This window comes from Paroedura picta, chromosome 7, assembly GCF_049243985.1.
Source record: "Paroedura picta isolate Pp20150507F chromosome 7, Ppicta_v3.0, whole genome shotgun sequence".
Lineage (NCBI taxonomy): Eukaryota > Metazoa > Chordata > Lepidosauria > Squamata > Gekkonidae > Paroedura > Paroedura picta.
Window position 1 is genome coordinate 97,952,642 of NC_135375.1, and position 19,142 is coordinate 97,971,783.

Consider the following 19,142-nt stretch of genomic DNA (forward strand, 5'->3'; position numbering starts at 1 on the left):
TTACCAAGGGTATTGTTTGCCAAACTGGAGATGCAAGGCTTGCAGGATTTTGTCTTGTGTGTCAGCATTACGAACATGCAGGACATTTTCTCCTGGAGAAACAAACAAACAAACGCAAACACACCATAAAATAAGTGCGTGATAGCTCTTTGAGAAACAGTATTACAGGAATAAACCCTGCAATAAACCCTGTGTTCAGTTCTGAATGCCAAAGGCATTCTCTGCTAATGCCGGCAAAGAATTGCTCAGCCTGGGAGGGGCCTCTTGTTGCACCAGCACATTGCTACAAATGCTGATGCTGCACAGGGTGGTGTGGAGAAATGACACCTGCACTGCAGGCACATACGCTGGTCTCATTCATCAGGACAATTGTGGCCTTTAACAAAAAATAGTTGTTGCCAATGGACAGTTGGTGCATATTGAGATTAAAAGTTACCCACAGCAGGGAGTCTGGAAAAGTGCACATGGGCCTTGGAGGCACAGTAAAAGCCTGCTTAAATCTTCTGAACTTTTACTGTGGTGCAGTGGTTGGCTGAATATGGCTCCCTGGCCACATTCAGCAGTGTTGAGGGTTCAGTTCCAGTTGGTCCCAAGCTGGACGGACTTCTCCAGGCCAACCAGCTGTAAAACGGGAATTCAGGTATAGATATGGTCCCTTTTATCCCCAGATCTGTAGACCTCACCTTAAGGGCTGCTACCCAACGGTAGAGAATGGAACAGAGAGAGTCTTGTCAACAAAATGGCTTGGAAAGGGAGAAGGGGAGAGCAAAGAGAAGAGTTTTTCCTCTCTCAGCTCTTTCTTTTCAAAGCTCCCTCCTCTTACCCACTCATATTTCTCAACATGCTTTAGGGATAGATGGAGAAGTAACAGGAGCGTTCAAAAGACCAGAAACCCTAGTGTTTGGATCTGAAAACTGTCAAGGGGTGTTCTTTCCCTCTCGGTATCTTCCTCCCGTCCTTTTTAATCCATCATATTTTCTTCTAGATATTGAAAACAGAGACGGGAGCCATTTCACCCTCTACTACTTTATGCTGGCTACGGCTTTTCACAGGCATTTCACCTTTCAAATTTCTGCTGGCCACGAAACAGTAGAAAGCTGGGGTGAAATGGTTCAGAGCCATTAAAGCCCCTACTTTATGCTCCTCATGGCTTTTTGCAGGGAGCAGAAAGCAATGGTTTTAATAGCTGAGTCATTTAAACTAAACAGCTGAACAGTGGGGAGTTCCAAGTTCAGCTAGTTTTTGTGAAGAGCAGAATGCAGGGTTTTAAATAGCACAGAGCCATTTAAATCCCTGCTTTCTGCTCTTCATGAACCACCACAAACTGCATCAAAATTCATGGAAGCTCATCAGTCCATGAACATGGCTTCACAAGCCACGAACCGGTGAAAATTCATGCCAAACTTTAGTTTGTTTGTCCCCATCCCTAATTCAAGCATCTCGATGTACCAGTGATATTGTTGGTTCCGCTGGACTTTTTAAAGGAAATGAAAGTTCTCAAAATAACTATGACAACTAGTACAGAAAGACAACCAACAGCACTTACGAAGCCCGTCCAGATATAGATACACCTGTGCACAGAGGGCTACATTACATGGATCTCATAAACTGGACAATAATCCACAAAAGCTTTAGCCACCATTAAGGGCCCACAGAAGTGACAGCATTATACTGTACCTGTTTCTCTCCCTATCTGCCGTGTTCCCAGATTGATGACGGGGGTTCCAAATGCCCCAACTTCTCGTACACCACAACTGCTGTTCCCTATCACACAACCAGCATGAGCCACAAGCTGAATGAACTGGTCAAACGGAACATGCTTTACCGCTCGAAAATTGGGATGGTGCTCAACACCCTTCTTCCTCATTACCCGAACCATTTCTTTGCTCCCTGCATGGAAAAGCCAGAACAGGATCACCTAATGGTAAGAAACTGAAATTTGGTAACATAATACATGCAATCATTCTGCCCAGCGTTATGTCATGGTGAGTATAATCACAACCACAAGGAGAAGCTGCTGTTTGCAAAATCCTGATATGATGGTGGACAGAGGATCTGTCTTACCATTTTAGGCCAAGTGGCAGAATGAATGGCAAGGAGAGAAGGCTCTGCTGTATTCAGTTAGGCAGTTCTGGCTTTTAGTGATACATTAACCAACAACAGCTCATGAGAAATTATGAGAAATTTGGGGGGCAGAATCTTCGAAAGGTGGAAAGTGGGGGAGAGGAACCTTAGCAGGCTATAATGTAATAACAGTCCACTAACCAAAGCAACCATTTTCTCCAAAGGAACAGACCTCAGTCATCTGGGGATCAATTGTGACAGTGAGAGATCTCCTTGGTAAATCAAATGTGCTCTGCCCTTCCCTTACCTAGAGGAATTTGCAGCAACCAAAATTCAAGAGCAGGCTTAGTGTAGTGGTTAAGAGTGGCGGACACTAATTTGGAGAATCGGGTTTGATTCCCCTTTCCTCCACATACAGCCAGTTGGGTGACCTTGGGCTAGTCTGAGTTCTCTCAGGGCTGTTCTCTTAGACCTCTCTCAGCCCCACCTACCTGCCTGGTGTGGGGAGAGGAAGGGAAAAATGTTTGTAAGCTGTTTTGGGACGCCTTTGCAGAGTGAAAAGCAGGCTATAAAAACTCTCAGTTCAACTCTTCATCCAGTTGGGAATGCCATGGTGACAGCACCCATGCTTGGCAAGACCCACTGCCCACCAAGTCCCAAACCAGACTACACAGCAGGCCAGCTGCCTGGGATCCCTCCTGCAGAGCTAGCTCCTGATGCCTCAGGCTGCACTAAGGGGAAAGGAAGGTGTCAGCAGGCAGCACTGGCTGACAGAAGCCCAGTAATGGTTAGAGGCCTCAAGCTAGCTTGCTGGAAAGATGGCAGCAGGATGCTCAAAAGAAGCAGGGTGGGGCAGCTAAGGGAGAAGAGCTTGCCTTCTGGGTAACGTTAATGGAGTATGGGACGGCAGTATAAAAATCTACTAAATAAACAAACAAATAAACAAATAAATACATTCTGAGTAATCAAGTACCTCATAACCAAGCTTATACTGGATCACAACTAAAAGTGCTAGGGACTCTGAATAATATTAATGAATGCCCAATGACAATGTTCTACTACTAAAGCAAATATCGTGGGATAGATCTTAATCATTGCTTTTATAAATAGGTGAGAACCAGGAGTTCCAATGGCTGTTTACTGGAGGAAGCTATAGAGCTCTAAAGACTCAATATGAGCTTTATAAAAGATGGAGCAGGAATTAAGCTGCGGCAAAACCACCCCCATTTTTAGACCCCTTAAGAACCTTCCGCACTTACCTGCATCAATATTTGGAAATAAAACCAAGGTCCTCTTGTTAAAGGAGATGAGAGCATCTAATGTCAGTTCAAACATCTTTATGGAATGTTTAATGTCTGTGGTCACAGGATGCTGTAAAGCGACTATATAGTCCTTTGGTTTCACATCCTCACCTGTGTGAGCAGAGTTAAAAATATATAGATTTTTTTTTCAACAACAAAAAATGATTTCTCAAGTTGAAGGAACAACATACAATATTGTTCCAATGAAAAATTCCATTTATTATTAAACAGTTTCGCCATTTTGTGAATTATATGTGCACCTAAGGAAGATTTGATTTAATTTTTGCTTAAGGATCAGTGATAATTTTTTAGTACGTTAATTCATCTTGGGAATCCTGACAACACAGTCTTAAAGAAAGTGATTGCCATTATTATTATTGTTATTGATATCATCATCATCATCATCATCATTATTATTATAAAATTTATATCCGGCCTCCCCCCGGAGGCTCGAGGCGGGTCACATAAAAACTAATCCCCTAAAACAATAAAAGCACAATAAAACATAATACAATTAATACAAAAGTTAAGACAAGAATGGCGGGAAAATGACAGGTTTCTTCAACAGCTGCCTGAAAGATATAGTTTTGCTGAGAATTAACCTCCCTTTGTCAAGCATCTGACATAGAGATACTCAGTGGCTTAGGAAACCACATCTGGCTCCTTGACATGCTACTTGTGGCTCTTCTTACTGCTCCCCAGTGTGGCATCTTCCTATGTTTCAGAGAATGCAAATCTCTGCAATTCGCATGGTAAAGTAAAGGTAAAGGTATCCCCTGTGCAAGCACTGAGTCATGTCTGACCCTTGGGGTGACTCCCTCCAGCGTTTTCATGGCAGACTCAATACGGGGTGGTTTGCCAGTGCCTTCCCCAGTCATTACCGTTTACCCCCCAGCAAGCTGGGTACTCATTTTACCGACCTCGGAAGGATGGAAGGCTGAGTCAACCTTGAGCCGGCTGCTGGGATCGAACCCCCAGCCTCATGGGCAAAGCTTTCAGATGGCTGCCTTACCACTCTGCGCCACAAGAGGCTCTTGAATTCGCATGGTAGGTTACTACAAAAAGCAAGGCTGAGCGTGTCCCAAGCTGCAGATGCTTGGAGAGCACATGTGCAGGTACACCTACCTATCCACATGCGGATAATGCTCATGTAGTCCTTGTTTTTGGCAGACAGCAGCTTATCGTATGAAGGGCAGCCTGCCAGGAGGATGCGGTCATGATCCTCGCACATGGATATCAAGTGCTGTTCGGCGCTTCTCGTACAACACACGTGGTAATGAGCCAGCTTAGTTATAGCGTGCCGGATGGAGTCATCTATGGTCCCGCTGACTTCCCCGCCTTCAATGTGAAGAATCCGAATGTTCATTAAGGCCGCCGATGTCGCCAGCGCCAGCGCATCGAACCTGTCGCCGTGGACAATCATGATGTCAGGCTTCAAGCGGTTGAGCACATCTGGGAGCTTGACTAAGGCCAGACCTACAGATTCCACCATGGCTGCCTCGTCTTCTCCTCGCACTATGGTGTGTAGTCTGGTGTGGATGTCAAAGTCATCTTGTTCAATCATCCGGTAAGTGTTACTGGAAAGAGGAAGAGGTGAACATGTTTTGGCTACTTGACCACATACCAACATCTCAACATATATTTCCGAGAATTTAATACTAATAATTGGAAATATCACTAATTTGGACCCCACGCCAGTTTTTTTCCCATGAACATTTCTAGGACCTCTTACCAGGAAGCCAAAAAGTTTTGAAACTGCATTTTTCAAAAGTTGACCATGAACCTTCTTAAAGCTACATTGCTTCTCTTAAGAAAACTATGTCAAGCATTGTTGAGATGGAAATACACTATCAGCAGTTCCTTGATTTTCTTCTTTTCAACCAAAACATAGCTGCTTCAACTACAATTTAAAGGGGCAGACTGGATTTCAAATTTTTTGGACTTGTTTTCTGCTGCAAACTACTATCAGAGAAAACAGTGAATCCCTTTCTGTGTGCTGCTACAGGGACAGCCATACTTAGGATGGATTCAGATGGTCCATCTTCTTCTATTGCTGGGCAGGTGGCTAGCCATTTGCTTTCAACTGCTGCAATTCCACATGACTAGACAAAATACTCAGCAGCACAGCTCTTTAGCACTTAACAATATAACTTGCAATATAAAAACTAGACCAAAAGTGTGCCCACAAATGAACACAAAGTCAACTGTGAACAGCAGGAAAAGTCAATAGACCCTGTTCCACTAGTAGCAGCGGGATATGAATTTTGTTGGTTCACAATGAAAAGAGAAAGATACTTGTATAAAGCTCTAAGCAGGGTCATTATCCAGACTTAGCCCCAATGGTATCTTCAAAATAGAAATGGCACCAAGGTCAATAAGAATCACCACAACGTGAGAAAAGGAAACCTGTTTTCTTTCCAACTGCAGAACTGATGCACTTTAATCAATAATAGCTGGTGTTTTGTGTGTGTGGTTAGCGTAATGAATTAAAAACCAAGGGCTTATTTTTGTTGTCTCAGCAAGAAAGCAAAATGCATCAATTTGCAATAGAGCTCTGGCCAAATCTCTTGCACTTGGATCACCTGCATTCTGCCAAAATAACAATGGATGGGAAAGCACTCAAGCCATAGCCTGACTTTGTGATTTCCTGCTCGCTGGTGCTACTCTCGTAGAAGGATGCAGCACTCTACAAAAGCCTTATATATTCTACTGTACTCTATTATTAGCTCAGTTGATACAATCTATGCCGGCCCAACTGTGAAGACGTCATTAATTTTTGCAACGGGGTAAGTGCAGCAGCAAACCAAAGTTAAAAGATAACCTGACAACTAATATTGATGGAGATGAAACTTTGCACCATGACATTAATTACGGATATTGTCGGATTAAGGCGGACTGGATAAATGGTCAGAAAAAAAAGGGAGCTCTTCAAATAAGATCATTTTCTTTCAGAATTAAAAGAACCAACCCATAGTCCAATGCGAACAAAGAACTCCCCATGTCAAAGTTATGTAACCATTATTATTGTTACATTAAGACATCCATCCATTACTGAATTATAATCTCCATAAAAGCCCAGTAGGCAACTGCAACCCAAAAACTAAGTACAGTGATACGAAGCTGTTCAAAGACTCTCCCATTCCCACACTCAACGTAATCATAATCCTGCCTTTTATAAAGCACACTGGCTTACTGGAACATAGCAATCAATTATTTCTCTGGACTAATAGAGTTCACTACGCCTACATATTTATTTATACCTTTATCTCACTCTTTTTTTTTGGGGGGGGGAGAGAATGTTGACCGAAGCAATTAACAGAGCTACAGCAATTTTACAAATTTGTTATATGCGCTAATTCATATAAATGTACCAACTTAAAGAATTTGCAGGCATTGGCTACAATAGTAACATCAAGCGTACATACATACTTTGAAAACTCTGAACTGTGTGTTAACTGCAGGCTAAGGCTAGGCTTGGCATGTGCAAAAAATCCCCTCCAGCATTTTTGGGGTTCAGGTATATTGGACCCCCAAAATATTGATATTTCCCAATACTCCCAAAGCTGACTCCAACAGGATGGGTTTGGGGTCTGCGGGGGACCCAGGTTTGAACTGGAGCCCCCTGCAGAGACTACCAGCTGACAGCCTTTGGAAGAGGGGACAGCAAAAAGGAGGGTTTAAATGCTGCCAGCTATTTAAACTTAATAGCTGACCAGCAAACCATGCAAGCTGCTAAGTTTAAATGCCTAGCAGCCATTTCAGACACCCATTTCATTTCTCCCCCTTCCAAATGGAAGGAAACAACAAGGACAGCAGGGTGTGTTGACAACCATTCCAGCAGTCCCTTTTGCTTCCCTCTGTTTGGAGGAGGGGGAATGAAAAGGAAGGTTCAGATGGCTTATCAGTGGACTGGTCGAGCAGATTTAAATAGCTAGCATTCATTGCAGGGACCCATGCCCCCCACTCCAAATGGAGGAAAGCAAAAATGATTGCTGGAATGGCTGCAAGCCATTTAAACTTTGATTTAAATGCTAGGCTTAAATGGCCAGTAGCCATTTCAACAGTCCCTTTTGTTCCCTCCCACTCAGAAAGGGGGGCAGGAGGAGTGAAACCAACAACTGATCATTATAGCTGAACATGCCCAAATAAAAGCCAGGAAAAATTGGTTTTTATTTGGGCCAACTATGATGATGATGTTATCCATTGTGTCCAACCCCCAGCAATTCTATTGGAAAGTTTTCGCCATGCGTCTCTGTCAATGACCACTTCTTTTAGCTGGTTCATTGAGGAATACAGTAGGACTAAGGGGGGGGGGGCAGCTATACTGGTGGCCAAAACAGATGAGAGAATCTGTATTCTCTTTACTGTATCAAAAATATCAGTAAAATACTGAGAAGGTATTTTTTGGTATTTTTTTCTGTTCAGTTGGGCCAAATGCACATAACTAGCTAAGACATGTGTAATTTAAGTTTTTATATTTCAACCTCACAGAGTGTTAGTGAAGTTATTGTCGATTTGTTTTCATAACAGCATGCAGAATTATTTGCATCAGAGCGTACTATCCAAGTTATTCTTCTTTAATCATTCAGTTTTGGAGACACTCCCTGAAACATACACAATGCAGCGGGAAATATTATTCACTCTAACTACATTGTGCGAATGACAGCCAAGTGAATAATTTGGGGGTGCTGAATGCTTTATTGTTCTTGAAAGTACATGGGTATAAAAACAGGATCAGAATGAGATGCTTCTGGGCACTCTATGCTGATCACTCAGAGATTCAGATATGGCACAGTAGTCCCATGTAAATGGAAGGATTTATCCTCGTCATATTTATCCTTTTTCAGGACTGCACCCCTTGATTCCAATCTGCAGTAGCAACTGTATAAAGAAGTCAAGGGAGGGATATTTATCCCGGATTAATCCTGCTGGAGTAATAAAGAGAGAGTTGAAGATGCTGTCCTCCCCGTTAGCCATGCCAAATTTGATAGGAATTAAACACAACATGCACAGAAGGCACAAATTATCGTCATACCCGTAGTCATCAATCAGGTGGGAGCCCAGAACGACAACATCAAGCTCGAAGAACTGAGGTTCCGCTTTAATGCCAAACATGATCGGGGCCAACTTGGAATAATCGGCCCGATTGCATGTAGCGACACAAACCCGGAGTTTCCGGTTGTTCCCATGTTTCTCCATTATTTCCTTCTGCTTCTGCTTGGACAGGTTCTTGAAATACAGTTCCTGAAAAAGAGAAAACGAGTAAGGCATCTCTGAGAAACGTTGCTTTGGAAGTATTGAGCAGGGACAGAGGAGACTCCTCATGCATACGTTAACCTTGCAGCCTTTCCTTGCTACCATCACTGAACCCAAGGGAGTGTCAACAATTCTGCCTTCTCCAGCAGAGTTACACCCTGCTAAGTCCTTCAAATTCATGGGCTTACATGGATGTACCTCTCCTTCTGATTGCACTGTAGGATTCCCAGCCGATCCCCCAACCAGGCACTAAGCAGACCCAGGCCTGTTTAACTTCAGCAGTGTTGCTATCCACATTATTTTCCAACCACCCCCTAAGCTTGGAAAGGCAGGGAATTATTATGATAGACAGCAGGGCCAGTTCTAGGTTTTGCGGGGCTCTGGACAGAGAGTACCTGAGCCTCCATCCCTGGCCCCCACCATGCCTTCTGCATGTGTCCCTCTTCCCATCCACCTGCACAGATTCCCCTCCTATACTGCCCCCCATACATCCTTCCCTAGATTCTCCCTCTCATCACCTATGATTCCAACCAAACATGCTGCCCACATTCTTTCCCCCAGTGGTGTAACGCAGCATATTTGGTTGCAGGGTGCATGTGATGGGAAGGGTGAGTGCAGGAAGAGCACACTTGTATGAGACATGGTGGATCTCACCAGAAGCTCTGGACCTTGGCAGCTGCCCCCACCTCAAGGCATGTTGGCACCAGCCCTGACAGACATGCAGACACTAAGCAAATTCTACAATCAGAAGAACTTCCTTGCTAGAGATACTAAAAAATACGACACAGTCAAAATGGATTAATATATTCATTTGGTCACCCTATCCCCCACAGACGTCAGCTGGAAACATTTTACCCAGTTTAAAGATTCTTAATGCAGGATCCCTCAATCATACAGCCTGTGCTTTCAGAATTAATACCTCTCAGTGCTGCTAACAGTCCTGGAAGGAAGAGACAGTCACCTGACTTTTGCAGTTCTGTCTCCCTCACAAGGCTAACAGCAGCCTGGTGAGAGTGGTTTTGAGAGACAAAACCATTTAGGAGCAAAGGGATTAAACTCCCGCTCACATGCCTGTATGGTCTCATCTGAACTATGCTCAAAGCATGTCTTTTGACCCTGTGTCCTACACATTTTAAGTGCAGGATTTCTGAATTATATGCATACATACAAATTTAAAGCGTCTATACAACGAGTATAAAAATTCTAGACCCCACTATTGCTGCTATGAATAGTAGACCTTCACAAAATGTAATCATCACTGCTAAGAAAGAAGCCAACTCCTTTCCCAAGCTTTCTGCATACAATTGCTTCAATCATACCACAATTTCAAAATCATTCCAATATTTTAATGTAGGCCTCTCCTCACTCCTCCAACAGTTTTAAGTGACCACACCTTACCACAATTACTGTGCAACTTTTCCTGAATTCTATTTTTGAGTTGTTTTTTTTAACAGAACCAGTTTCGCAGAGTGCAGGTTTCCTGTCCTCAAATTTGAAACTTTGATCCTAAATGGTCACTTCTTTAGCTGTTATTTTCACATAGTGGAAATAGCAATGAGGCACCTGTAGCTAACCAAGCGTGCCAACTGGCTTCCCTCCACAGCTTCTCTCTCTGCACACCCACAAATAGTTTTCCAGACACAGTTAAGAGGAAGCAGACATTACACACTGTCCAGGCTCGGTAACCAAGCCCTATTTCATACTGCCCAACTCTTCCTGCAAATCTAGTTTGAAACAAAAAGTCTCAGGCAGCTCTTCTGACACAAGTTCCCTGGCATGATTTGCTGGCCTGCTGTTTGCAAAGCAACACGAGCAGAAACTGCCATTTAATCCTAGTGGTATCTTAAAAATATATTCAGGTGGGTAGCCGTGTCTGTCTGCAGCAGCAGAACAAAAATTGAGTCCAATGGTACCTTTAAGACCAACAAGACACCTTGAACAAAACTTTGTTGGTCTTAAAGGTGCTGTTGGACTCAAATTTTGTTTTGGTATCAAAAAAGTCATCCTTTTCACGGATTTGTACAAAGGTCACATTTTAGCCTGCACATCCTAGCCTAAGGGGTCAGCCAACCGACTTCTGAGTAATGAAGAAATATCCCAAATCTTCTTTCACCTCACCTTCTCCACCGTGTTACCAGGTTTTTGTTCTGTCCTAGACATGGAAAATTAACTAAGAAGAGAACAAGAAATTATCAGCTAAGCAGCCCAGAGAAAAAGAAAAGTTGTTTCTATATCACAGGGTTGATTTTATCATGATCTTTTTCTATGTCTTCTAGAGTCGTGGTTCTCTACCCTTTATATCTTATGTCCCACCAATCACTCGATCAAAGAACCCTCATCCCAATATGGTAGAAACAAAAAGCCCACTCTTTCAAAGAAAGGCATTTAAATGTAACAGCATCATCCCTGTAAACATATATCATTTACTGTACGCTTTAAAAGTACAAAAAAATGCAAGAGCACAATGGATAATCCATGGAAGGCAGGAATGGCATGTCAAAGACACTTGTTGATAGCGGGGGTAGGGTGGGGAATTAGGAGAAACATTAAGTGCCCAAAGTCACAGATGGCATGGAGATACAAGGATTAAGGGAGAGTGAAATCTTAGCAATTGTTATGAAACCCCTGTATCTCACCTGCAATACACCTACTAATGGTAGAAAACCACTGTTCTACAGTATGCATGAGCTCCTCCATAGCAGTAGCCCAGGCAAGCTCAATGCCATCGGATCTTGGATGCAAAGCAGGGCTGACTCCTGGATAGTATCTGGATGGGAAACCTACTGTTCTCCCAAGGGGTCATGCCTGGAGGCAGAAAATGGCAAACAAACTCTGGACGTCCCTTGCCTGGCTGCTAGACAATCGTTGGATCTCCTGGCTAAACCGCGCTAAACCATATACCAGGGGTAGTCAACCTGTGGTCCTCCAGATGTCCATGGACTACAATTACCATGAGCCCCTGCCAGCGTTTGCTGGCAGGGGCTCATGGGAATTGTAGTCCATGGACATCTGGAGGACCACAGGTTGACTACCCTTGCCATATACGATTAATAAAAAAAATAATGTAGCAGTAGCTCACAAGGTACTTATTAGGGACCCTTGATCCAACCCATAACTTGTAGATACACTGTAAATGGGAATAATCCAACTGGGGTAGTCTACCCCCATTCCTGATTTTGCTTCCGGCTAGTTTAGCTCGTTTTGCCCTGACAACAACAGCCCAGGCTAGCCTGATCTTGCGAGATCTCAGAAGCTAAGCTGTGTCTGCCCGAGTTAATTCTTAGATGGAAGACCATCAAGGAAGTCCAGGGGCAGCCAGTGGCATCTTTGTTCCTTTCGTCTTGAAAACCCAACAGGGGTCGTCAGAAGTTAGTTGCAACTTGACAGAAATGTTACAGTTAGCTTGCCTTACCAATCTTAGTTTGTTCTGAAGTCATCCTGGCCCTGAGCAAACAAACAAAACTTGATAGTTTTCAGATTTCTTACTGCCGAACCCCAAACGTACAAGGAGAAGGACCTTCCCCTCCCCTCCCCTCCCCTTAACATGCTTCAGTAGCTCACAGAAATGCAGCCTACGCAAACACAAAATGAACTGCGTCCTAGAACACAGACACTGGCTGACCAACTTTTATGACACAAATCACCTGTGCTAGACACCCTGCCATCCAATGGTGTTATATAAGTTTCAAATTAGAGATAAAAGAGTTATTAATTGGCTATAAAAATCAGGAAGGAATTGTGCTTTCAGTTTAAACAAAGCCTAAGTAGACTAGTCTGGTTACACAGTTAAGTAATCAAAGATATCTCCCACACCGAGTTTAAAAATCTATCAGCAGCCAGGAAAACTAGTTTACTTCATGTTTATTCATGGCTTTGAGGCTCACATACTTCGATCTTTAGTTACCAAAGTGTTGTTTCTTCTCGCAATAATAAAAAGAGAATTCTACTTAAAATGGTTATAAATACTCAAGGCTATGGTCGTTCCTATCTTCATTTTCTATGGCTTTAATACAAAGAAACCTTACCTTCTTCTCTATTCTTGCTCCCAGCGTAACAAATTAAACATTTTTAAAAGGCAAATATTTGCATTACAGTTTCTCCTTCCTCTTTTTTCCCATTGGTGAACAGCAAGTCATGATTAACTCATAAATTACCTGTTCAGGCAAGACTTTTCCTTAGCTGAAGTAATAAGCACCATATAATGCTAACAGTATGATCCCAAACCCACTTACTCCAATACACTGAGTCACTCTGGAGTAACTCTGCATAGGATTGCACTGTAGATGACTAAGAATGAAAACAGCCTGACCAGTGGAAAGGCAGGGCAACAGGTTAACCCTATTTAAATGCCAAATGAGGAAAAAGGAACGAAGAATTGAGCTACATTCTATTTCCAGTGCGGCAAGTAATATAAAGTGAAGATCCCTTCACAAAGCAAAATATTATTTCCTGATAATCAAGTGAAAATAAGTCTACTTCTTGGAGCTTAAATCCATTTTTTTTTTAACATGAGGAAAAGTTGCAAACTTTTAACCTGTGATAACCCCTTCAAAGATCGCTGTCTTGTCGTGGTGAAGGGGCTTGCGTAGCTCAGTGAAGCTATGAGCTATGCCGTGCAGGGCCACCCAAGACGGACAGGTCATAGCTGAGAGCTCTGACAAAAGGTGATCCACTGGAGAAGGAAATGGCAAACCACTCCAGTATCTTTGCCATAAAAACTCTATAGACAGTTCCAAAAGGCAAAACGATATGACGTGGAAGATGAGCCCCTCGGGTCGGAAGGTGTCCAACAGGAAAGGAAGGCCTGAAGAATCATTGTCCATGGGGTCGCGATGGGTCGGACATGACTTCACACCTAACAACAACAACAACCACCTGTGATAAAATATTGCTCAATACACAAATCATGCTGGAGACAAGCAACGGTGTTTTTTTTTTCTTTTTACTTTTTTGTTGCAGTTAAGGATACAGAATTAGCCAAAGTATCCACTAATGACCTCAGTGTTTCTTTGTGCAAAAGGCAGACTATAAGTAACTAAATCTTGAAAGAGCTGAGGGCCCTTTGGAGCTCTTCCGCCAGGCATTTGGTGGAGACCACGGCAAGGGAAGATTGCGGCCCCCCTCCTTGAAACAACCGGAATATTGGCCACCCCCAGTTACATCGATACCCCATAGTGCTGGATGCTGGAGGTCTGTTGAGCAAGGATTGGGGGGGGAGGGGCTGATATTTTATTGTGGGATTTTCACTCTGTAACCCGGGCAAGCCAGTTATCTGGGAGTAGTGGGGTAACAGAGCCAATCAATCAAGGCAAGAACCAGTAACCCAAGACAGTACTAAGAGTCAAACATTTCTAGATGACATGGGCTACTTCTCAGAAAATGATCACTACTTGGGGACTTTTTGAACCCTCTCCACATACAAGCCTGTGTGTTTTTTTATGTACTGGTCTGCCACACAGGTACAATTCCATGCTGAGGCCTGAGCTATTGGGCAGCTGGCAGATATTACACTGAAACAGTTGTAAACGGTTCCTGTGAAGCAGTGATGATGTGGTATTCTTCTTCTCTGGATGATGCTTTTTGACATCAAATTCACAAAACTCATGAGGTCACCAGAGAAAATTTCTTCTCCTGATATTCCTCTACTATTTTATGTTCTGAGGCATACAGAAGCCTTCTGTTCCCTCAGCTTTGACCATTCGTCCCTTGTTTCTCTCTTAGGATTATCATTCATCTCCTAAATTTCCACACTGATCTACTTTCTATTCAGCAACCTTCCACAAGATTAGCTCTTGCATTCCTGACTTAACACCTAGCTCAAATGAAACCTAAGTATGTGTAAAACAAATTATAATTACAGATTCTTCCTCTATGGGCTCCTCCATGATTGACATTTAAACACAATACTCTTTGAGACAGGGAAATACCTAACTTTTGCTTTGGCTTATTTAAGGTACCATGCTATACATAAAACCATGCCAACAGGTTTTATGATTCATGATCCAATTCATGGTACTTTATGACACATTTGGGTATCAGAAGTATTTTGCAAAAAACAATTTTCTAGGCAGAAACATGAACAGCAAGAATGGATTTGTCCATTAAGATTAAAAGAGACAGAAAGAAGTTCTATAGACCCTACCATCTGTTCCACATAATATACTTCTGGTAAGTGCTTGGAGGAAGAGTGTGTCTCATGGCTTAAGTGACAGTGCTTAACACCCACTCAAGGCAGCTGTCCCGCCCCTGAGTGACTCCTCCTCCAACCGGATTGCCTGTCTGTCCAGCAGCCAGCCAATCGCCTTCCGTCCCCCACGCCTGACCACCCCCTCCGCCTTCCACTTCCCTCTGAGGCTTGGAGGCTGCAGATCCCTGCTGCTTGAGAGCTGCCCCTGCCGGTGAGTTCCCTAACAGCCAACTGCAGCCTTTCCAGGTCCTGGGGGGAGGCCGTCCATAGAGTTCTTCCACCCCAACCCCTCAAAAAAAAAATCTAGTGTCCATTATGGATGCATACAGTGCTGACATGTAAAACAAAAATTTGTTTCTCTGAGATCTCATAAAATGCCCTAGCAAACCAGATTAAACAAACCCAACAAAGCCACTTTCAATGAGTCATCCCATCGGATCCCACAGAAACTGCATGCAAGTTCAGTTAACCTGGATGAACTATTTCTATCCTATCTTTTCTCAAAGGTTTGGGCAAATAATAAGGCTAACCCAAAAAAGACAGAATACAAAACTATTCCTTTACTGATTAGAATATCAAAATTCCTATCAGTAAATAAAAGGAAATCCATAATTAAAAAGTATACGTGTGCTGTCAGATCACAACTGACTTTTGGCAACCCCCTGCAGTTTTCAAGGCAAGACATGTTCTGTGGCAATTTGGCATTGCCTGCCTCCACGTTATAACCTGGTCTCCCATCCAAATACTAGCCAGGGCTGACCTGGCTTAACTTCCAAGATCTGACTAGACTATCCAGGACTGAATCTGCATAGAGCTTTTATTCCAATCCCAGGTCGATTCAATCCCTGCCATCTACACTGAATGCGATTTCCATTTTGATTTGGGGCGATTTAAATTTTTCATCTGCAACAAGCTTGATTGATCCAGAGTGACCCTACCCCCTTCGATATCCTGGAGTGGATATAACTCTCAATATTTGAAAAATCAGCATGCAGCATGAGTAAGCATGCAGCTGTCTGCTATCCCCAAAATAACTTGCTGCCCAGCCTCCAATGCTGTAGAAAAGCCCTGATTGGTAAGAGCGTCAGTTCCTGGTTCCCAGGTTGCAAGGCTTTCCTTAAAGGGAAAGCCCTAACAGCAGAGATTTGGCCTGTGTTTTTTTTCTCCTTCCTCTGCTGTCTCCAATCCCCCCCCCCCTCATTCAAGAAAAGAAAGAAAGAGGTTCCTGCTGTGCTTGGCTCCCCCCTCTCCTGAGCTTCCCTAACCACGTGCAGAACACTTTTCTGTTTCAATGGGGGGGGGGGGAGACTCGAGTTCAAATTGATCTTAATTCAGCAGGATCCACAACAGAATAAACAAAGTAAGCCCAGGTCAGGGAACAATTAAAAAGTAGCTTTTGAGTCATGTTTTTTTTTTTTTACTAAGGGATTTGTGAATGCCACAAATTAGAATAGGATTCCTGACTATGTTTATCAGGAAATGTCCTAATAAATGAGTCATCTTCCTCAATATATAATACTATAGATGAAAAACAATAAAACAGCACTACAATGAATGAAACTCTAGATCCTTTCCAGGATGCAGTGCGTCAGAAACATTTTGAAAGTAAACAGTTCCAGTGAAACCAGAATAAACAAAAAACTATTCATAGTAATTTTTTTTCAGCTTCTGCCTTCACCATTACTATGTTGTCTTCCAATTTATAGAATTAGAAATGTTAAAGCTTTTAAAATACTATTAATTCAAAACAACAATAAAACAACAAGCAAAGCCCCTTCCAAGACATTTCTGTAATGGCCTTCCAGAACAAGTATATGTCCAAGGGGTACTGGAAAAGTATGTCATGATGGTACCAACTATCCCTATCATGGGAACTTAACAGCACAAGACATGCTGGCAAGGACCCTCCCCCTCCGTGCATGATCTGCATCTGTTCAGACTCTGATATGGACAGAAGTAGACTGGAACTTGGAATTGCTCAAATCCCAAAAGTAAAAACATAGCATATAGCAACTGGAAGCAAAGGCAGTTTGTGAAATATACTGGCTTGAATTGAATTGCCATGTATTCATATTAGCATTCTGGCTGTTGCAGTCTATACTAGTAGGAACTTCTGGACCGTCTTCAAAGGCAGTCCCATGTCAAGAAGAGTTGTTTTTGCATCCCGTTTTTTACTACCGGAAGAAGTCTCAAAGAGGCTTACAATTGCCTTCCCTCCCTCTGTCCACAAGAGACACCCTGTAATGTAGGAGGGGCAAGGTCACCCAGCTAGCTGCATTTGGAGGAGTGGGGAATCTAACCCAGCTCTCCAGATTAGAAGCTAGTGGTTTTAACCACTACATCAAGCCAGGCACACATCAAGAACATTATAGGAGTCAAATCTGGATTTTATTAAAGGCACGTATGACACAGGTATCATCTTGAACTGATGTCACATCACTGCAAATACCTGTAGATGTTAAATAACATGGGGAAAAAATGGAAGTGCATGGCTCCCCACAAGCCAAAAAAGAAATTCCCCATAACCATATACAACCAATGGTACACGAAGGAGTGCAGTCAACATAAACAGTGCCTCCAAGGCCCAGTCCAGCCAAGTGGGCCAGAAAGATACCATAATTAACCTGGTATACATGCAGTTCAAGATGCTCCATTATCACGGGGGGGGGGGGGAATGGAACACATTCATACACCTCTCCTTCAAAACAGTGGTCACAAAGAAGGTATATCCACGCCATTCAGAAAGCTGGAATTTGGCACACGTGCTCCAAGACACACTGAAAATGTCTGAAAACGGGGCCTTTTTGCACTTAACAGTCAAAATCTGGAGCTTCATAATATTTGTCAGGTTTACAACATAGAGAAAACAAAAAAGCACGCATGGAATGGAATGCTGGAGTACAGGAACTCGGGTTTCAAGAGAAGCAACTTCCAATTGCCACCAAGAATGCACATTTGTGTTTGCAGAACACAAATCACTTGTGTGTGCAGGTACACCCAAAATATAGCTTTCTAAACAAACGTAATAGGAATGGGTCAAAATGGAAATGTCCAAGAGGATACTTTTTATATAGGGAACAGGGCTGTAATTCTGCAAACACACTTAAACAGTTTGTTTCCCTTCTACCTCCCACAGCATTCCTGTTATTACATTGAATTCCATTTTATTGTATCTGAAGACACATATGTGCACCTTGAATAAAACTTTGTTGGCCACTGGACTCGTACTTTGTTCTACATATAACTGTGTAACCCAACTTTATTGCCTCATTTATTGCCTAAGGGTGCAAGCTGGTTTAATTGTATTGCATAATAGACATACTCTGATCTGGATGGCCCAGACTACCCTGATTTCATCAGATCCCCAAAGCTCAAGCAGGGTCAGCTTTACTGGTTATTTGGACGACAGGTAGCCAAGGATGTCCAGGGCTGCTGTGTGGAGGCAGGAAATGGCTAGCCAACTCTGTTTGTCACTTGTTTTGAAAACTTATGAACACCACAAGAAGTCAGTTCCACCATCACTACCACATTGGAGATATGGAGACATTTATTGCATTGTTTTTGTAATTCTGTGACTCACCTTGAGTCTCAATGACAAGGGTGGGCAATAAATTAATAATTAAATGTATGCATAAGTAGAACGCAGACACATCCATTGTTCTATTTACCAGCAAAAGTCCTTTCTTCCTCGGATCTTTCCCTGGTGAAATAATATCTCCATTTAGTCTTTGGAAAAAGATGTTGGAAATCTGTGTTTGTTTGTTTGGGGTTTTTTTTTGGGGGGGGGGTGAATGTTATTAGTGTGTATCAGAGCTCATTGTGTTTCCAGCTCTCTCACAGATCTCTGGGTGAAGGCATGTTGCCCCTGAGAGCCAGTGTGATGTTGCGTTAGCTGGGGGTATGAGAAACCCAAGTTCACATTTTCCCTCTGCCATGGAAGCTTGCTGGATGACCTTGGGCCAGTCAGTCTACCCTTTCTTTCAGGTTTGTTGTGAGGACAAAACAGAGTGGGGAGAACAATGCAAGCAGGCCCATTCCACACATTAGATAATGCACTTTCACTGCACTTCAGAAGTAAACTTTCCTGTTCCGCACAGGAAAATCCAGCTGCAAAAGCAGACTGCAAGTGTGTAAGAAAATCCAATGTGTAAGAAAGACTAAATGACAATTAGTAAGTGACTAAATGACAATAGACAGTGATAAAGCTCCAGAGCATTCCCCCACATCATTCTGCTGATCATGTGTGAATTTCACCTATTCCAGGGGTGGCCAAACTGTGGCTCTCCAGATCTCAGTGGACTACAATTACCATGAGCCCCAGGGACATCTGAAGA

General features: G+C 42.9%; 1 protein-coding gene across 4 annotated transcripts in view; it reads right to left on the reverse strand.

The window, feature by feature from the left end:
• The window catches only part of GNE (glucosamine (UDP-N-acetyl)-2-epimerase/N-acetylmannosamine kinase), a 56,851-nt gene that overhangs the window by 23,122 nt on the left and 14,587 nt on the right, over window positions 1-19,142 (reverse strand). For 3 of the 4 annotated variants that reach the window (XM_077345579.1, XM_077345582.1, XM_077345583.1), the window contains exons 2-6: window positions 8,401-8,609; window positions 4,491-4,942; window positions 3,324-3,476; window positions 1,678-1,890; window positions 5-92 (exon numbers count right to left, since the gene is read on the reverse strand). In XM_077345579.1, the coding sequence (XP_077201694.1) occupies window positions 5-92; window positions 1,678-1,890; window positions 3,324-3,476; window positions 4,491-4,942; window positions 8,401-8,609 (1,115 nt within the window). Of the gene's footprint in view, window positions 1-4; window positions 93-1,677; window positions 1,891-3,323; window positions 3,477-4,490; window positions 4,943-8,400; window positions 8,610-12,509; window positions 12,528-19,142 lie in introns of those variants that run through there. The other variant, XM_077345581.1, reaches the window with a different exon arrangement.